Raw genomic sequence first — 19,712 nt, forward strand, 5'->3', positions numbered from 1 at the left:
CAAAATTCGAAATAACGATGTAAATGTATGTAAAAGTAACCCATGTGAGCAAAAACTCAGGCTTCAGACCATACTGAATACTCTGTACACAAATATTTTAACTTTTTTCTACTTTTGAGAAAAGCTGATGTCAGCTTCTGATGGATTTCTTTATATGGTCATCTGCTCCAGACACGTTACTGCAAGTGTTTACATTATGTAGCCCACACTGCTACATGTAGCTACATGCTAACATCAGGGAAACCTGTAAACTTGGTTGCAGATGTTGTTCATATCTCCCCAATTTCTGATCACTTTTCTGCCTGAACATGTCTGATTGTGAAGATTTTAGTTTAGAAGCATTTATTGGTGATTTCTCATGATAGAAAGTGCTGCTATACTCCGTTACAGTCATTCCGCAGGCTAGGAGATATGGCAGATCCAGCAACACCGGCCAGTCAGAGCAGAGTGGCCTTTTTTGGGAGGGGGGTTTAAAGAGACAAGTACAAAAACAGAGCATTTCAGACAGAGGGTGAATACAGGTGTATTCAAGCAGACAGTAATGGACAAATAAAATGTTTTTGACCATTAAACATGTTCTAGTCGAGACCCAAATTACAATTATGAATCTGAAAATAAGCACATTAGGCCCCCTTTAAAAGTTGTCTCAGGGAACCCTAAAAAGCCCTTTTGATTCACTGAGAGGTGATTGGTTCCACACGACCTCCCTCACCAGGCCTTGTGAGGCCTGTTAGCATGCCAGCACCAGTTTAGTGTGGACACAGAGGTGTGTGATGGATGGCGAGAGATACCAGACATCTCTATGTGAAACTCTAGAAGGTCTCCCTGCTGTCACTTTCGTCATGATCCTCTTGGCTGGTGTTGTTGCATTAGTGCACTTGTGAAAATTAAAGACAGCATGTTACAGTTTAATCTCACAGACCGACTGTAAAACTGCAGGTGGGGAAAGTGAATGAGTAACAGTCCCTCAACAGCTCCAGTCAAGGTACCATTAAGGGAGGCTTAATGGCTCCTAGTTCTTCTTGTGAAACAGCCGGTCTGCTGTGAAACAGGGCGTGAGTGGGGAGTGGAGCGACAGCCGTTTCCACACCCTGTTCAAAGCTGTCTGTCATCACTTCGCTTCATGTTTTCTTTATACCACTCCATTTTTGCTCACCCTCCATTCACACTGAGACAAAGCTCACTACAGGTTGCTCTAAAGCTGGTTGATTTTTACTTGTCACAACCTTTAACAGTGTGTTAATCAGTGTGGAAAGACGGAGTGGTATAGATGTGATCAAGAAAGGACACCAGTGACTTTTTTAAAAAGCTCTGGGTAACATCTCGCCACTGTGTGTATGTAGGGGTCAAAAAATGTCTGTCTGAAACTTGAGGAGCTGACCACACAGACACAGACATAGCAGACCTGTCAGTAACGACACAAAGTTCTGGGTCTTTACAGTGTCGACAGCCTGCGGTCAGGTGTGACCCGATGAAGGGAGACTCGCTCCAGACGGCTCAGCTGTTATGTAAGAGTTGGACAGAGACCTCTGTCTGATACTTCACCTTAGTTTGACATTTGAATTTGAAACACAAACTACTATATATACTCTATTTCATCATGACTTCAAACAAGCTAATTGTCTTCAACATTGTCACAATACCAGAATCCATTTGGAAATTTTGCATATTTTTACATGGCAAACATTACAAAACATGCTTATATTCAAATCTCCTCCACTCAAAAATGTGTTGCCCCTATTTTTATATCCCCTAAAATAGATCTTTCTGCAAACTTTGATCAGACTTCTGATATATAGTTATGTAATAACAATGTGAAATCACTGTAACATTATAGCTGATATTACTGTATGTGTCACAACCCTATGTCAGCCACTGTCAGTTACAAGCCAACAACATAAATAAAAAAAGCTAACTACACTTAGCAGAGCAGGCTCCTTGTCTGAGTCTGGGTCTGACTGAGGCTCAAACGTTAAAGCTGAATCTCTCTAGTGTTTTCTCAAATGCTAACACTAGCCATCCTGATGCGTGCTTCTCTATTACCAGTCAATGACTCCCATAGCCAGACCTATCTCTACACTTCCTCTCAGTGCTGTGCCAGCGCTGCAGAGAGCAGAAAGCTAAAGCAAAACCTACTGCAAGCAGCGTGGTGGGTGGGATGCAAGGCCACATCCAGAATTTTATCGACAGGGTAGAAAGAGTAGATGTACCCTGTGCCCCTTCTCTGAGTTATTTTTTTATTTTATTTATTACTCAATGCAGAACAACCATTTTAGGAGATGAACTCTATGACAGCTCCCAAAAAGTGAAGCCAAAGCATCTTGTTTGCTCCCTGGTGGCTGGCTGCAGTATAGGTCATAACCCCGCTCCCCTCCATGTTAGTGGATGGGACACAAGCCAAACTACAAACTTGGATTACACATCAAATTAATTTTTCCCAAACATGGTTTCTGTCATTACAGGTAGTTCTTATCATGCTGATGTGTGCTCAAGTGTTCATTTTTCTGTTACGTTTGGTTATAACTAGTAATTTGACTGTGGTCATGATTGACAGTGCCATTGAGCTAGCACAAAGATGGCAGCGACTTTATCTGAGAAATTTTGGCTTCATTTTTGTAGAGTGCAAGTAAGTGGAGAGGCATTGTCCATCTTTATCAGGTATCATTGTGTCAATGGCACTAATAATTATATACAGACTAAACTAAAATCAAATGAGATATAAAATCAAATGAGAGATCAGAATAAAGCATATGTCCAGCGGCCATTTTTTTTAATTTTTTTATTTTTTTTGACATGCCTCCCACACAGGTGTTTTCACTTATTTTTCTGATTTAGACTGCTTCTCAGGACTGTTTAGACTTAATTAACATTAAATGTACCTGTACAGGCAGGACAACGTACACTCAGGTGTCTTCGTGTGATTACTAGTAACCCGAGCAGAGGTGTTAATTAGCAAAAGTGAAAACACCTGTGTGAGTGTGGAGGGGGACCTTTTATTTGCTAATTCCACGGGAGCACAAATTGTCTCCAGGACATACATCACAAGTAATGTATGTTTGTGTTTTGTATTAAAATAGTCCACTCCTGTTGTAGGGAAAGCCTTTGTGCCTAAAAAAAGGGTGGACCCCATCATGGAGAATGTGACCCTGGAGCCGGAGCTAGAAGAAGCCCTGGCTAGTGCTACTGATGCTGAACTCTGTGATATCGCAGGTAACACAACCGAAGTCACTCACATCTCCTCACATTCACATGTATGTGTTTATGCATAAAGGCTTTGATTTCCTTTTCCTTTTATTTTTCACCAAATATACCAAAAGGCTTTAAAAACAGTTGTATTTATGACTTTCAGAGGACGCTACTTTTACTACAGTTTTACAGTAAAGAGTCCTCATATAGAAGGCAGTTTGGTACCTTCAGTAGGAGAATATAAGGAGAAAAATTGTGAGAATTTCATCTGAACTTTATCCAGAATTTTGCATTATTGTTTTACACCTGATTTGGATGTTATCAGCTCATTAAATGGCCGTTATCTGTGCTTTTTTCAGCCTCATAGATGATTAGAAGGGGCCTGCCACTCCAATTTTGTCAGGTTTTACTTTCACTTTCGAAAAGAATCGTGCTAGGTTTAGGAAAAGATATCATGGTACATGCGTTAAAACTGAACTTGAATTAAGTTAACTTTGGCTTTTGGTTTCACCAAGGACACAAAATCCACTCTCCTGGGTGAAAGTCCACTATTTGTTTGACCCATTAACCTCCCAACACATACGTTCTCAATTGTAATACTGCCTCACCTGACTTCGTCCTTTGCCCTCATCATAATTATTACAGCCACGAGAGATCGCCATCTAACATTAAATGTATTTCAAATGTATTTTAAACTTTAAAAACTAACAAAACAAAAGACAGGCTAGCACACACCTACATACATCCAAAATAGCATTTGAATGAATGACATTCACTAACTTGATTTGATCGGTGGAACACGCTAAAGTGCAAGTGTCTGATTATTCTCATCTTCTCTCACTAACTAGTGGCCTAAACTTTCCCTCATTCATTTACTTTTTCCTTAACCCAGTTCTTCTCCATTTCCTCTAGCGCTCCTTTCATCTTCCTTCCACCCTTCCCCTTCATCCCTCCATCATACCTTCCATCTCCTCCACCTCCTCCATCCCTGCTGGATATCTCTGTTCACTAGTTGAACACCATCCAGGGTATCTGTAGACTGCACACGGTGTTTGCATGGAACGATTCTGGTCCTCTTGTCATGTTCATGTTGTTGGCTTGTGTTAAGCAGACGTGTAGCAAAAACCATGCAGCTTGACTCAGTGACACAGGCCCTTAGATCTCTCTACTGTACATGCATTACACAGGGGCTTTCATCGAGTCTGTGTAATGTATGGCAAATGTCAGAGTCAGTACTGTGGCAAATATTTTGCTGCATGTACAAAGCTTTAACATGTTCATTGTGAAGATGACTGAAAACATTCATTTTAAAGGCACAGACATCTCATTAACCTTTGAAATCTGCTGTGAAAGTCTAAGAACAAATACTGACAAATATTTTGTTCCAAAAAGTTAATTAGAAGTAGCAAGCTATCATTTTTAGCTCACTTGTGGTAAGTTGGAAGATCCTAACTATAAATGCACTATTAAATCTCTCTGTGAGAGGGCTTTATTACAATATTTAAATACCTTTAGCGCCACCCACTCCCGGAGTCTCTACTACCTGCATTTGCATGACCAAAATTTATTGCCAAACAATACTGCTGCAGGAATATTTAGGAGCACAAGAAGTCCCTGGAGTGGCTGAAGGTAAGCTGCTCCACTTCTCCAGAGAGCAGCTTGTTGGCTTGTGTTTCCAGCTGTTTATGTCTTTGTAAACTGTTCTGTTCTCTCTCAAAATTGTTTTTTCTTTAATGTAGCGTGCCTGCTTAATCAAAAATCATATTTCAGATTCACAGCTGCCAGGACACAAGTAGGATTCCTTAAGTTGGAATTCTTCCCAGGCTAATACCATCCTTGAACATGCAGATGGTGGAGTAGCATGTTTATGTGTAGTCAGTCAGCAGAGCCTAGACCTCAGCTGTGGGCTGCAGGAACCATATTACCAATGAAACCTTACAGTATGGAGCTGCTTGATCGCTGAGACGGTGACTGTCAGGTTTGACTTGCTCGGGATGCTGCAAGCGCTGATGTGCACTCTGTATTAGCATGGTGGTCGATCATTAAATTTATAGTCTTCATCAGCATTCCTCTCTCTGTCTCTCTGTTTCTTCTTCTGACCTTTTGTTTATTCCTTTTGTTCTTTCCATCCTCATTCTTGCTGTCTTCCAGCCATCCTGGGTATGCACACCCTGATGAGTAACCAGCAGTACTATGAAGCCCTGGCCAGCAGCACTATAGTCAACAAGCAAGGCCTCAACAGTATGTAGAACACACACACACACACACACACACACACGGACTGAAACTTATGTAACTGAGTATTCTGTTTGTTGAAATCTGCCAGTTGCGTGAGCTGTCTTCACTCGGTTCAATCGCAGATACATTTGGTGCAGGGATATCCAAGAAAAAGTATCCTAAAATAAAGCAGATCTCTCAACTAGTCTGACGGAAAAAAATCCCCTCATTCAAGAAAAATGTTGAAGTGAGTTGACTTGGATTGGAATCAAGTGGAATGATCTCACGTTGGCAGAATGTTGCTTTATTTTACCAAAGATGATCAACTCTGGATTTTTTTTTTCTTTTTTGCACTCCATGCATGCACAAATATAGTTATACAGCTTAAAACTAAAGGATTAAAAGTGTATATAGACGCTCGTCTCGTACATTGTCCTATAGCTCCTCCAGGAATTACTGATGATTCATCTGTTTACCTTTCATTTTACACTACACAGTGTAAACCGTGGTATTCAGATATTACTTCACACACACACACACACACACACACACACACACACAGAGACACACACATGTTAATGAGCCATTGTTTATCTTGAATGGCGGCCCATCCTATAGATTCTCCTCCAGCTCTAAACAGAGGCAGAGGCCGAGCATGTCACTGCCAAATATGACCAGCTTTCAAAGGGAGAGCCAGCTGTAAACGTCTGATTCGCCTCTTGAGATTGTCGGTTCCTTTGTTTTTTAGTGCTAGTACAAGAACATAAAATGTGATGGAACAAGTCTGTTTTTTTTGTTGTTTTTGTGTGAGCATTGTTTCACTTGAAGACCTCTACTGAAAGCAAACTTGGATCGCCAGCTTTTGACTTGAGGATCACCTAGTAAATTGAATTTAGTATAGTTTTACAGAAGAAACATATACTGACCAAAATGTCGGACCAAGCTGATTTTATAACTTACTGAAACAACTTTATTTACTGACACATGAAATAAAACACACATGTATTGCTCCAGCAGGCCTCAACAATACATTTACTGCAGGTCACTGCCAAGTATTTTCTAAAGTAAACTGTTGTGTTTTATCGTCGTTTCACTGCTGCACAAAATATTAAGGGATTAGAAACTTGTTTGAGTTACTCAACATCACATCTGCTGCTGTCTCAGTAAAAGTCATAAAGATTAATTGCCTGTGTGTTTTTTTACTTCTTCAAAAATTGATTTTCATGACATATAAAAATGATTGGAAACTGACTCCTTTGAAAGTGGGATTAAAAAACAAAACTGTATGCTGTGGTAAATGGTCAGCACATACTGTATGTTAAATATACAGCACATGACTTGTAGTGAATGGGTTAAAATATGCAAAAACATGGAGTGGTTTGTTCTCTTTTTGTGCTCTGGGAACTATAAATGTAAAAATGCTTTCTTGTCAGCTGAAGGGTGACGTGCTCGTCTTTAAACTGAACAGTTTCCCTTCTGAACCAGCAGAGAGCCCCACTCCCAATCAAGAGTAATATTTAACATGATCTCTGCTTGTGGGAAAATGATGTACTTTCATGAACAGTGCAGAATGCTATGCTTAGTTTGGCACAGACTGGAGGCAGATGATGTGTGAACAGCGTCCCAAGCTGTCAGCTGTCCAGATAAAACTGCTCACAGTGTTTGCTGAGGCACATTTAAATACTGGCAGTCTTAAAGTCTTAATGAAGACGTGTGGGGAAAGAGCTACACACATGTTTAAATAATAAGTGTTGTTCCACTGGTAAGACTAGTGTAATTAGCCTCCTGCTGTACATGAGAGTGTGTACTGTGACTGTGTTGTAGGTGTGATCCAGTGCACCCAGTATAAACCAGTCCCAGATGAAGAGCCCAACTCCACTGACGTAGAGGACACCCTGTTGAGAGTGAAGAGGAACGACCCTGACCTGGTGGAGGTCAACCTCAACAACATCAAGGTGAGTGTGTATGTGTATATATGTGTGCGTGTCAAAAACAACAGCGATTTTTATTTATTTTGGATGTAGATGGAAACTCAATGATGTTGAAACTCTTATATGAAATGCCTGTTCTCTATTAAAGTCATATGTCACTAATAGTATTTTTTCAGTACTTACATTAAAGAAAACTAAACTTTGTCATACAAAAAAATACATATGATATATGATGGGTTTTTTTTTTTTTTATGAAAGCAGACACAAACTAACCTTGGCACACAAAATTTAGTTTTCACATTTAAATTTTGCAGATGAAATTTAAAAAGGTAGATTTAAAAAATAAACTCCATAAAAAAAAATAAAATTCAGGGAAAACTATATTAATATTATTAATAATATTACATTTCAAAATTATGTTACAGAATTATTATAATTTTTAAGCACTCTTTCCAGGTCACTTCCTGGTTTGTCTGTTTTCAATCTTTTTTCTTTTTTTTTTCTTCTAATTTTCTTGTTTTAAGTTTCTCTCACTACTAATTTCGTGCTAATATTTTTGCCTCATTTTTTCTTTCGTTGCTCATTGCCTTCTTTTCATGTTTTTAAAAGAGATCAAGCCAAATTGTTAAGGTTTCAAAGGGTTAATTTGATTAAATTTTCTTTGGAACACAATACAACACTTATTTTGTCTAACACATTTTTAACAAAACAAATTTTTTCTGTATCATGACAAATTTTGGATTTTGTGTAAAGAACATCCATTTAATGCCACAAAATCTGTTTGATGAGAATAAATAACATAGGAAACATGGGTTAAACTGTAATGTTGTCTGTACCCAGAACATCCCCATCAAGACTCTGAGGGCGTACGCTGAGGCGCTGATGAAGAACACTGTGGTGGAGAGGTTTAGTATTGTAGGAACCAGGAGCAACGACCCTGTAGCATTTGTAAGTCACAGCTGTTAACGCCTAACATGAAATGCTACACAGAATTTGTTTTACCTGATTTATTGCTCTATCTATTGTTTCAAAGTAGGAAAAAAGTGTCGCACTCCAATCTTAATCTGATGTTTGATATGAGACATTAGTGGCTCTTGTCATTTTGTTTGAATTAAATTGGCTGTAGCTCTTGTCACTGTAGAGTGTGGCCTCTTACTGTGATTGTTGATCTTGAAGAAGGCCTTAGGGCGAAAACGTCATCTTGATCTAAGAGGAATGCATATGGAGCCAGTGTGCAACACCTTTCCTTTACTTTCCAAGTAACACTTTTCTGTCTTTGATTTTTTTATCAGGGTTTAACCCGAGTATTTTAATGCAAATCCTCTTTCATGAAGGAAAAAAGTCTCTTTTCCTGTCTTTTTGACTTTAAAAAGTCTTGTATTTGTTGTTGGTTATTGTGACAGTGACACTAATAACAACCAGAACTATATTTTATTTGCTTAAGATCTTACTACTAACATGTTTCATATCATCCGTCTACCATTTTCTTTTTTCCTACCTAGTAGACAGATGCATAAAGCATTTCATTTTGATGTGTACCTCATTTTGGCAACCAGTCGTTGGAATAAAGAGCACATGGCTGCACAGCAGTGAGTGAATTATGATACAGTGTGTGCTGTGTGTGTTTCCTCAGGCTTTAGCAGAGATGTTGAAGGTGAACACGTCGCTGAAGAGCCTGAACGTTGAGTCCAACTTCATTACAGGGACTGGAATCCTGGGCCTCATAGAGTCACTGCAGTTTAACACCACACTACAGGAGCTCAAGATAGACAATCAGGTACCAACACCTACACATGCGCACAAGTGCACACGCACAACCCACTTGCATTGAATACAAGCAGAGTCATACACACTTACCACGCATATAAACATGAGTGTGTGTGTGGGTATGTGTGTCAGGTACTATACACAGACCATCTTTGCCACTTCAGTCTAATGCTCCCTGATTACATTGTCATGTGTCACACTGCATCTGTGACTCAGCGCTCACTCATTAACTGAACTTGTTGAATGATCCTGCTTCCTTTGCCGTTTGGCTCCATTGACTGACTGATTGAAATGATATAAAACTCAAACTGAAAAAGCATGTCACCCCCCTGCCACTTTATCCTGTGTTGCCATGGAGATCACCACCTAATGCACAGTGGCACAGTTTGCAGAGAGGATGTCAGTCATTTTGTGTACTCATCTTATTGTCTTTCCCCCAAACATTTCTATCTCGCTACCACAAATCTTCTGTTACCCACTTGTAATTCATCTCCATACATCTCTCCTCCTCCTCCATCTCTCCCTCTTTTCAAACTCCAGAGCCAGCCACTAGGCAACAAGGTGGAGATGGAGATAGCCAGCATGCTGGAGAAAAACAACACGCTGTTGAAGTTTGGATATCATTTCACCCAGCAGGGCCCTCGCCTCCGAGGCTCCAACGCCATGATGAACAACAACGACCTGGGTGGGTTACACACAGACACACAATATCAATTTATCCCCGCTCTGAGAGACTGAATTGGGAACATGACAGAAGTTAATGAACTGCATTGAAACTGATAACATTTCGAGCACATATTGTATTATATTACTATATGATTCACCTCTCAGTGATTTGGTCACGTAAGTTATACACAGTGTTTCAGTAGTATTGTGTTTGGCAGTGTCGGTTGTTTAGTGCGTCAGTGCTGACACTTTATCTTCACTATATCTCCTCGGGTTCTACTTTAATCAGATTCTAAGAGAAGAATCAGAGTGATATCATCGGCCGGTAACTAAGTAGTACGGCCAGAAAGCCTCAGCCAATCAAAACAGAGGCTGCTTAAGTTATGACATCATTGCTAAGAAAAGAGTCTGTGCATGAGGGAACTAAATGAAAGTGGTAGAAGAAATGGTTCATGCACATGTGGTTATTTTAGTTGCTGTCTATGTACCATACAGTTGAGTAAACTCCTCTTAGTGAGTCTTAGTGCTTGTTAAGTGCTCTTGAACGTAACCTGAGAGCCAGTAGGGATAAGTGTGAAGAGACTGTCTTCACTTCTGCCAAAGGTTAGAACGGGATCAAGGTGAGGTTCGGAATAATGATTACATTTGGCGGTACATGGTCCTGTAGTGTGCTTGTATTGTGTCACAAACCATTTGACGTCAAGTGTATGTGTCATAATCTTGTCATCATGTTTTCCTCCCCCGTCATCTTTAAGCTCGGGTCGTCAGGTCAGAGTCGGACGGCTCCTTCACCCTCACTCTTTCCGTCCCTGAGCTGGAGAGAGCCTTCGGGAAAAAGTTCAAGTCCAAGACTAAGTAAAAAAAGAAAAAAGAAGCACAAACACTGTTTGACCGCTCAGCCTTGCCTTCCTTCTGCCAACATCACCCGGTTCTTTTCCAGACCACTGGGAACCTCTGCCACCACCTGTCATACTCCTCTGAGAGTGTCTGTTGCTTCTCCACAGCACCTTTCATCACTTTACTTCTTTTCATCTTCCACTCGTCTCCTGTTTGCAGAGACACTGACAGAGTCTCCCAAATTTAGCTGGTGATGCTTTCTGGTCCCCACCATAGTCAGAATATATTTTTTGTTGCCTCAGTTTCTCAGCGTTTCACATGTGAGAGCCTCTGCCCAACAAGGCAACAACAGTACAGAAGCCTGGGAGGTCCATAAACAGGGAACAGCACTTAAGGGATACATAAAAAATCAAAGAGAACTAAAGATTTGCTCATCACAAGTAAAAGAAATGTAAACTTGACTTTGAAATATAACTTAAGGTATTCGAAGGCTAAAACAACCTGTGCTTTCGAAATAAAGAAGACTAAACATCAGATAAGATTAATTTCCCAAAATGGACATTGAAAATGCAGAACAGAGGGGCCTGAGCTCTGCTTCTGTCATATGTCCTAGCACAGATCCCCTAACTTTCTGGACAACAACATCCGCTATGTACCTCTTCTGTCTCTGACATTTGGTTGCACAGGCTCCTTTTTGCTTGCAGTGGTATTTTTGGTTGTTCCATCCTCTTTTGGCTGCAGAGACCTTCATCTGTTCTCAGCATCTCTTTCCCAGTAATAAATCAGTAGTATATCCTGTTCTTTGACCACTTTATTTATTTTTCTCCTTGGCCTTTTTACTCACTTGATCATGCTCTTCAGCTGATTTACTGTTTTTACTGTTCCTGCATCGTCTGGAGGCATTTAGGCTCCTCTGCTAAGCCTCTGTCCTCTCTTCTTTTAAACACTGCTCTTTTCCAAAGCTGGATTGTTAACCTGGCAAAATGGGCTACTGCCCTGGGTCCCCAAACCCTCAGCAGCCCCAAAGTCATCAAGTTCACTGTGTGGCAATTTGTTTGTAATAATTTAATGCTCTGCAGACTTGCGTCTTAATGCACCACTAAATTATAGTATGAACTAGAAGGATAAGGCCCTTAAAGGGCAAGTGTGCTGATTTTACACACTCTAGCCGCTTTTACACTGCCAGATTTTCGGCGATTGTTGAGGCAAACTGCAAGCGTTTATACACACAGAGCTAGATTGGCGAGTTGATACGAGGTGCCAAATTTTCCTCCGCGTAGGGGTAAACATATTGGCGCAACCTTTTTGGTTTAAAAAGAACGAGGCACCCTTCCGCCATGGGAGGGGCTGTTGATGACGGAATGAGCAGCTAGTATCAAGAGGGAAACACAAACCTGACAGACACTGTAGGGATGAGCAACTGGGGAGACAAGGAATTGCGCGCCCTCCTTGCCCTCGCGAACGGTGAAGGACGGGCCAACTTATGAGAGAATCGCCGAAGGACTGACCAGCCGTGGCATGTATTGTACGTCACTGTTTACGCCACACGCTGAGCTACACGTTTTGTTACTTGCTCACGCCCCCCATTTCCCTGAAAAAGGCACATTCTGTTTAAACAAAAGTAGACAGGCGGCATTTTGCTGCACTCCTCGATTTTGTTTTTATACTGCCAATGCTGAAAGAAGAGTGACTGGGCTTTCCTGCAAATTTGCACAATTCCTATTTAAAAAGGGCTACTGTTAACAGGTCTTGGGGAGTACAACTGCAAATAAAAAAAGCTGGGGCTGAAAATTACAAGTTGAATATGAAAAAAAGTCTGCAGCTGTGAAGTTAGAAAGAAGTTATCTTACTAGACCTCTGCAGCCCGCTCCTCATCTCAGCTTGAGGCTAACAGCTCGAGGCTACATTAGCCACTGCTAGCATAACACACCTGAATCTCTGACCAAACTGTCAGTGGTTGAGTTGAATTGTGCAGACACCAGGTTTTGACAGGGAAGAGACGATATCTCTGGTTTTCTGGCATCGATTTTGATCAGCATTTTTGAGTTTAACAATGTTGTAGAAGTGCAATGCTAAATTAGAGCACTCTTTAAAGGCAATTAAAGCAACCCCTATAAGTTAAAATTTATTTTTAACATAGTATTGGCCCATATTGTTTTAGCATATATTGTCATTACCTGCTGTATTTTGCTAAATAAAATTGTGCCCAGTCAAGTTGCCACAAAAGAATTAATGATGATCACTAAGGGTCAGGAGGGGCATGTTGGTGAAGATTCTCAGTCATCCAGGTCATGGTAATTTTAAGTGCTATGTCGTAGGCAACTGGACTTGATTGTGTTTCTTGAAGATGTTGTACCTCTCATCCAAGAGGCTTCTTCAGTTCAGAACTGGGAAGATTTTGGGAAGACTGCCGTTCGATTGGTTGAACCTAAGAAGCCTCTTAGATGAGAGGTGAAACGTCTTCAAGGAAATCAACCAAGTCCTGTTGCCTACGACATAGTACTCAAGGTCAGGAAGGGCCCACACTTCATGTTTGTCCTTGGGCCATAGTGTAATAATCCAGCTCTGCTCTTATCAATGTCTTACCTTTTTTTCCTTCAAGAGCTCCTGTCAAAGCCGTTTGCTGCCACTTAAAGACAAAGTTCTGTAACTTGAATATTTCTGTCCTGCTGTTTGAAGCTGTTTACCTCATTTCAGTTGCCTCACTTTTCTGAACTCATGTAAAGCAAATAAAGCAGACCCACTTTGCTCCGCTTTGGCCAAAGTTGTTGATGATGATGATGAACAACTGTCTTGGATTCTGTTTTTCTAATATTTTTCCTTGTATCCTTTCCGTCCTCATCTTTTCACCCCTTTATCTCCATCTGTCATTCTCTCTCTTCTTGTTTCCCTCCATCTACAGTAAGAAAGAGAAGGCTTGAGGGAGGACCCATCTTCCCTAAGTGTCGGACGAATGTGTAGAAACCAGGGCTACCCTCAACCCTCTGTTACCCTTGACCCCTGCCATCTTTCCAAACTCAGTCCTGTAATCCTCTCGGCCTCACACCTCCGATGGCCTACTCAGAAGACAACACCCACCACGTCAGGTTCAATTGTCTCTGAACTCTTTGTGCTTTCCAGACTCTATTTTAGTAGATATTAAAGGATCCAAATGGGATGAATCAGCAGTGTCATTCTGAGCTTTCAGCGCATGCAAAAAGTTTCATTGTGAGCTTTTTTTGTGCTTGTCTTGACTCAGGTTTCAGGGGTGAACATTTGCTGTTGTTCTGTGTACAAACTAACCAGGCAAGGCATACTTTGTCTTCATGGATCCTTTAACATCTCCTCAAGTGTCTAGATTCCTAAATAGAGGGGGCTGGAGGTCTGGTTTTGAATGAGGGCCTATTGGAAGGTGACGAGACACTCTTAGGAATCCCTGTTTCTATTGATGAGTTGAATTAATACTAAATATTATTATTGTTATGCTGTAAATGAGTTGTGCTGTCATTACTGTGGTTTCCAAAAGCTTCTGATGTTGCGTCAGGGTCAACATATAAGGTATTTTCTTCCAATTTTACACAAAAGCCAATGCCCCCTTTTCAATTAGCTTGACCAAAAAAAAATCTCTGAAAATTACTGTGATATTGGATTTGGACCTGATCTTGAAAATCTGATATTACATTTCTTTTCTTATTCGGTTTAATCGTTTTTTTCAGTGACTCTCAGTCCTCTGATACTAAGACATACAGTAATGGACAGATTAATAAACCTGGCTACTGTGAGATTTGTCGCTATATACAGAATATATTTATTTGTGACAGACCTGGGAAAGAGTCAGATGCCATTCATATACTTAATATGTTGGATTGATTGTGCTGGATAGTGTAATAACTTGTGTAAAAATGTTTCTCTAAATGAAAATGTACACTCTAATTACATCGTTATAGTATCCAGCATTTATATTAGCAGTCCCTGCAGAACATTCCTGCTAGCTGGGAATGACAACTGCCAGTTCAAGGTTTATTTACTGATGTTAAATTTTCTATTAACCCACTGTAAAATATCCACTGTGTTGTTATATAGAATTTATTATCTACCATCCATTATGTACGTCAGACTATGTAAACCTAAAGTAACTGCAAATATTTGAATGGACTTCTGTTACTCTTTAAACTAGGTCTGGTTTGTTGATTGTTGTTTGTGTTTATTTGTATTTACTGGAGCTAAAACGTGTGGTTAATTACAAAATGGTTGGTACTGTTTTCTTACGGTTTGTTACAGGTTTCACATTAACGCCTCAGTCCAGGGTTGGATTATTTCAGTAATGGATGGTGGCACAGATTTAAAAACACAGGAAACCTCTAATGTCTTTACAGCTGTCAGATCACACAAAGTCCATCACTTTTATTTACATAAATCAAATGTTAACAGCAGTTTCAAGAACGCTTGTTAGCTGTGACGGGTCTTAAATCAACCGCCAAACATCTGACATACGGTATTACGCTCTGATACTGGATGGATCCTTTAAGAGTTCACGATGGCAATGTTCTTCTCATCAAGGGCAAAACATGTCTGTGGATACATCTTTATGTCCTTGTAAACAACTTTGACTACACATCCACATGCTGGTAACGATGAACTCTGCTGTGTATTTTGCGCCACTTAATGGAATTTCTTCTTTCAAATTAACAGCACAATGAGAAAAAGGAGGGTTAGCTGCTATGTAACCAGGAACTAGAGCTAAAATGTCGCTGTCTGAAAATTAAACAGGTCCAGTAAGAAGTGCTCAAGATGAAATGGGTCTGTGTTTTTCTGCTTAAAGAAAATCCTCGACTCAAAGGTAAATCTGACCCTATAGTACCATCCATGTTTCCTTGATGTCATCAACTGTACCTGATGCTGACTGAATTTTGAAGGGTTCGATAACCCATTTAATGTTATTTAATATCACTGCTTTGTTACTTTCTCGTCAGTGCTGTGGGTGTTGTTCAACAAATGGTTATTGTGGATGTAAACATTTGTAAAACAAGAAGTAACTGAATGCTAAAGGCAAAGGAGGACATGGACTCCTGCCAATCACAGTCTTTGTGTGTCTGGTTCTTTTCTTCTGTCTACTGTTTTCTGATATTTTAGTGCTTGACTCCGTGTTTTGTTAGATAGTTCACCTTTGTTGGTTGAATTTTTGTTTAATAAATAAATAAATAAATAAATAAAGCTTGAAAATAGGTTTTTGTCCTAAAACATTCATTGCCTTTGGTTGGGCATGTACAGTGCAGCGTTGTTTCATTTAAAGACAACAGTGACACCCTGTGGCGAAATGGAGGGAATACATGAAGTCAGTTGGAACATTTCTCTGATTGTTGCCCTCTTCAGATCAACAACAGTGTTGCACCTCTCTTAATTGAAGTACAGCTGCAAATGCAGTGAATGAAACTCAAATCGCATTTACTTTTGACTTCTGGCTCTCTCCACAGAGTTAAATTCACTTTTCAGTGTGTGGAGAGCCTTTAGAGCCTTTTATTCTTATTCTGAAGCTTGTTCCCATCTATATCATTCTCTTTAACAAAAGTGACTTAACCAGGTTGGTGCCTGGTGTTTGTCACAGTATATATTTATATACATATATGACATGCAGCTTTGTTAATTTAAGTTGGGGAAATACACAGTTCAGCTTTGTTACAGTGTGATAATGGACTTCTATGGAGTCATAGGAGGGCCATTTAAAAAAAAAAAAAAAAATGGGGGGCAAAAAATAAGGATTTTTTTTTAAACGTGGGAATATAAGATGAACAACAAAATATATAACATTATAAGCATTTTCATTTATTTGTTCATTAATTTCTGTATATAATTATTCACATATTTGTGAAAATATTTATTTTTGTGTTTTTAAATAACTATTTTTTCAGTATTTTTAAACAATATAGGAAAAAAATATAGGAATTATAGGAAAATGTATTTTCGTCCCTTTATTTTTCCTAATTCTTTTCTTCTTCTTTTCCTATTCTACCTGCTACCACATTAACACTCCACTTACACAAGTCCACGTTGTGTCTACTTCCTGTTGGCACTAAAAAGTTTCGCTAAAGCAGCATTGACAGCTCAGCCTTTCATGTAATAGCAAAAGATCATTAAAAGCACTTAGATACTTGTTACTTGCTCACTGTATTTTATTAGGTTACAGTATGTGTAGTTGTTCCTGTTATTTTGTCCATCCTTGTACGACACTGTCATGACTCAAAGAAGCTGGCCACTGTATCTTTCACCTGCCTGTTTCATGTCTGTTTTGAGCCGACCTCACACGGCAGAGAACAGAAGATGACACATTTTTAATGTCTGTGAACAAGGTTTTAAGTTTTTATTGAATCTCAGGCAGAAACATACATGATAATCCTTTATTGCTCAATGGCATAACACATCACGCTCGGCAGCTCATTCTCACATCTGAACCAACAATAAGTAGAACTGAATCGAGCATCACTTCATGTCTGGTTTTGCAGTGGAACTAAATCAGTAGCCAAAGTCACAGTGTGTGTGTATGTGTGTGTGTATGTGCGTGTATGCATGTGTATGAGTGTATGTGTGTGTGTGTTGAGGGAGAGTGGTATCTTTCTTGATGCAAAATCCAGACTTATAGTCCACTTTCTAAGTGTATACTGCTTATTATAAATACATATTTCTTCTTTATTCATACAGATTCACTCAGTATTCTCTCCCTAGTAGTAGATCCTGATAGTAATAGTATATATACTGTAAGTTCTGGTTTTATGGCTGAAAGCTTAAGGTTTTGGCTGTTTGTATGAACGGCTACATGATCATTCTTCATCGAAACAATGAGCCAACAAAAAAAGAAAACCCTGTAAATGAAATTTCCTGAATGCATACATATCATTTTTTAATTACTGATATTATTAACGGTTATATCGACACGGTAGTGAAAACACACTCAAACTTAGGAGTTATTGCCTTAATATTTTTTGCATGATAAAGAAGAGGATAAAAGGGGCAGGGCGCAGTGAGTTTTTACATATTCACACAACAAACGTGTTCAGACAAATGGCATGCAAGACATGAGAAGGAGACGCACTGAACAAGGGGAATAGAAACATTTTTTAAACGCTACACTACATGAATGTTATTACACTGATGTGTAGGGGAGAGAGACAACAGGTCCGACAGGGCAGAGAATGTGTAACACTGTGTGCAAAAAGTTTTACATAAGTTTCAGACATGGTCGAACACAAAACAGTAGCTTTAGGAGCACACAACAGTAGTCTTTAAATTTCCTTTTTAAAATATGGCTTATCAAGTTATCACATCTTTTCTTATTTTAGAGACAGACACACAGTAAGTATAATAATTTCATATAATATTTTATGATTGTTTGCCCACCTTGAGGCTTGTAATATTCATTTATTTATATACAAATTGAGTGAACAGCGTGGTGGACACAGATATTATTTTTCAGTGCTGCGAGAGAGCTCTGCAGAGGAGAGAAAAAGGAGTTTAAAATGTCTCAGACTAGAAGGATAAACCATCTAACATTGTGTTTTTTAGCCCCTCTGCTAGCTGTTAGCTTCATTAGCGTAACATAGCTAACTTTAACGTTAGCTAACGTTCACCTGGCTGTCTAATGGCTGCAATTCACACTGCTGGTTCACATCTGATTCATTTCCCCACCATAAAACTTTGTCCGAACACCAACGCTCTCATGCCGGATTAAATTTCATGTTCACATCTGTCATGTGGGTGGAAACCTGATTTAAGCCAACCTTGTGAATGTCGCCTATGAACTAAGCTAGATAACGTTAGCGTTAGCTTGCAAGCTAGCCTACTTCTTCAGCATGTCTTGCAGTGGGCCTGGCAGGTATTTCATCACTGTGTCCATGATGCTCTCCTCTTCCTCCTCGTCGCCGCAGCCGGCCGGCACGGCCTTCTTGGGTCGAGTCAAGCTGCCCTCTGCGGGCTCCTCTGCGGCAGCTGCTGCCTCGGCTTCAGCTTCCTCACGCTTTTTCAAACCATACTGTTGGTCGAACACAGAAAGAGACATATGTGGAAGTTAGAGGAGTGAAGGGTGCAAAGGTAATGCAGATATTTACCAAGTGGCACCAAGGCTAAAAAATGAAGCTGACGCCCAAGTGTTAAAAGCTGCAGTTCTTCAAATGGCCACTTGAGGCTGGCTCCAAAAGTATAGGCCACCATGCTAAAATCATGGATGTATTAGGAGACCTGGATACAGCGATGAACCCAGAGCCCCATTCATTCCTATAAGAGTTGCTCAGTGGTGCATGAAGCCAAAATGGTTTAACTGCCGTGTCTAAAATTACCCAGATTATGCAAGGATTATCGGTACTACTTCTGCACTCCAACAAATAGCAGGTGAACGACAGACTTATGGCCAAGCAGCTTACTTCTGCAGGCTAAAGAGCTCAATTTAGCGCTAACTTGAATGGGGATAAAATAATTGAATCATGCAGCTCTTCTAGACTTTATAAGATTCATCAGACCAAACGGATCAAATCCCGATAGTGAAATAGTCATTTTGCGGTTGGGGTCGGGGTTGTGATGCTCAAAAAAATGTATCCACTGATTTACAGACGTCTCTTTTACCATGTACAGTACAGGCCAAAAGTTTGGAAATAACTGAAAACATGTTTTATATTCTAGTTTCTTCAAAATAGCCACCCTTTGCTCTGATTACTGCTTTGCACACTCTTGGCATTCTCTCCATGAGCTTCAAGAGGTAGTCACCTGAAATGGTTTCCACTTCACAGGTGTGCCTTATCAGGGTTAATTAGTGGAATTTCTTGCTTTATCAATGGGGTTGGGACCATCAGTTGTGTTGTGCAGAAGTCAGGTTAATACACAGCCGACAGCCCTATTGGACAACTGTTAAAATTCATATTATGGCAAGAACCAATCAGCTAACTAAAGAAAAACGAGTGGCCATCATTACTTTAAGAAATGAAGGTCAGTCAGTCCAGAAAATTGCAAAAACTTTAAATGTGTCCCCAAGTGGAGTCGCAAAAACCATCAAGCGCTACAACGAAACTGGCACACATGAGGACCGACCCAGGAAAGGAAGACCAAGAGTCACCTCTGCTTCTGAGGATAAGTTCATCCGAGTCA

General features: G+C 39.9%; 2 protein-coding genes across 5 annotated transcripts in view; one reads left to right on the plus strand and one right to left on the minus strand.

Moving 5' to 3' along the window:
• tmod1 (tropomodulin 1) overlaps positions 1-15,810 on the plus strand; it is a 33,046-nt gene extending 17,236 nt beyond the window's left edge. For 3 of the 4 annotated variants that reach the window (XM_033624241.2, XM_033624240.2, XM_033624242.2), the window contains 8 exons: positions 3,094-3,210; positions 5,338-5,427; positions 7,228-7,358; positions 8,175-8,282; positions 8,968-9,111; positions 9,642-9,786; positions 10,523-10,622; positions 13,507-15,810. In XM_033624241.2, the coding sequence (XP_033480132.1) occupies positions 3,094-3,210; positions 5,338-5,427; positions 7,228-7,358; positions 8,175-8,282; positions 8,968-9,111; positions 9,642-9,786; positions 10,523-10,622; positions 13,507-13,525 (854 nt within the window). In that variant the 3' untranslated portion in view covers positions 13,526-15,810. The remainder of the gene's footprint in view (positions 1-3,093; positions 3,211-5,337; positions 5,428-7,227; positions 7,359-8,174; positions 8,283-8,967; positions 9,112-9,641; positions 9,787-10,522; positions 10,623-13,506) is intronic. The other variant, XM_033624243.2, reaches the window with a different exon arrangement.
• A 1,099-nt stretch (positions 15,811-16,909) lies between these two features.
• Positions 16,910-19,712, minus strand: part of cplx2a (complexin 2a) — a 28,987-nt gene continuing 26,184 nt past the window's right edge. The window contains exon 4 of the mRNA XM_033623051.2: positions 16,910-18,606. Within this exon, the coding sequence (XP_033478942.1) occupies positions 18,415-18,606 (192 nt within the window). The 3' untranslated portion in view covers positions 16,910-18,414. The remainder of the gene's footprint in view (positions 18,607-19,712) is intronic.

Source organism: Epinephelus lanceolatus, chromosome 3 (genome assembly GCF_041903045.1).
Source record: "Epinephelus lanceolatus isolate andai-2023 chromosome 3, ASM4190304v1, whole genome shotgun sequence".
Taxonomy (NCBI): Eukaryota; Metazoa; Chordata; class Actinopteri; order Perciformes; family Serranidae; genus Epinephelus; species Epinephelus lanceolatus.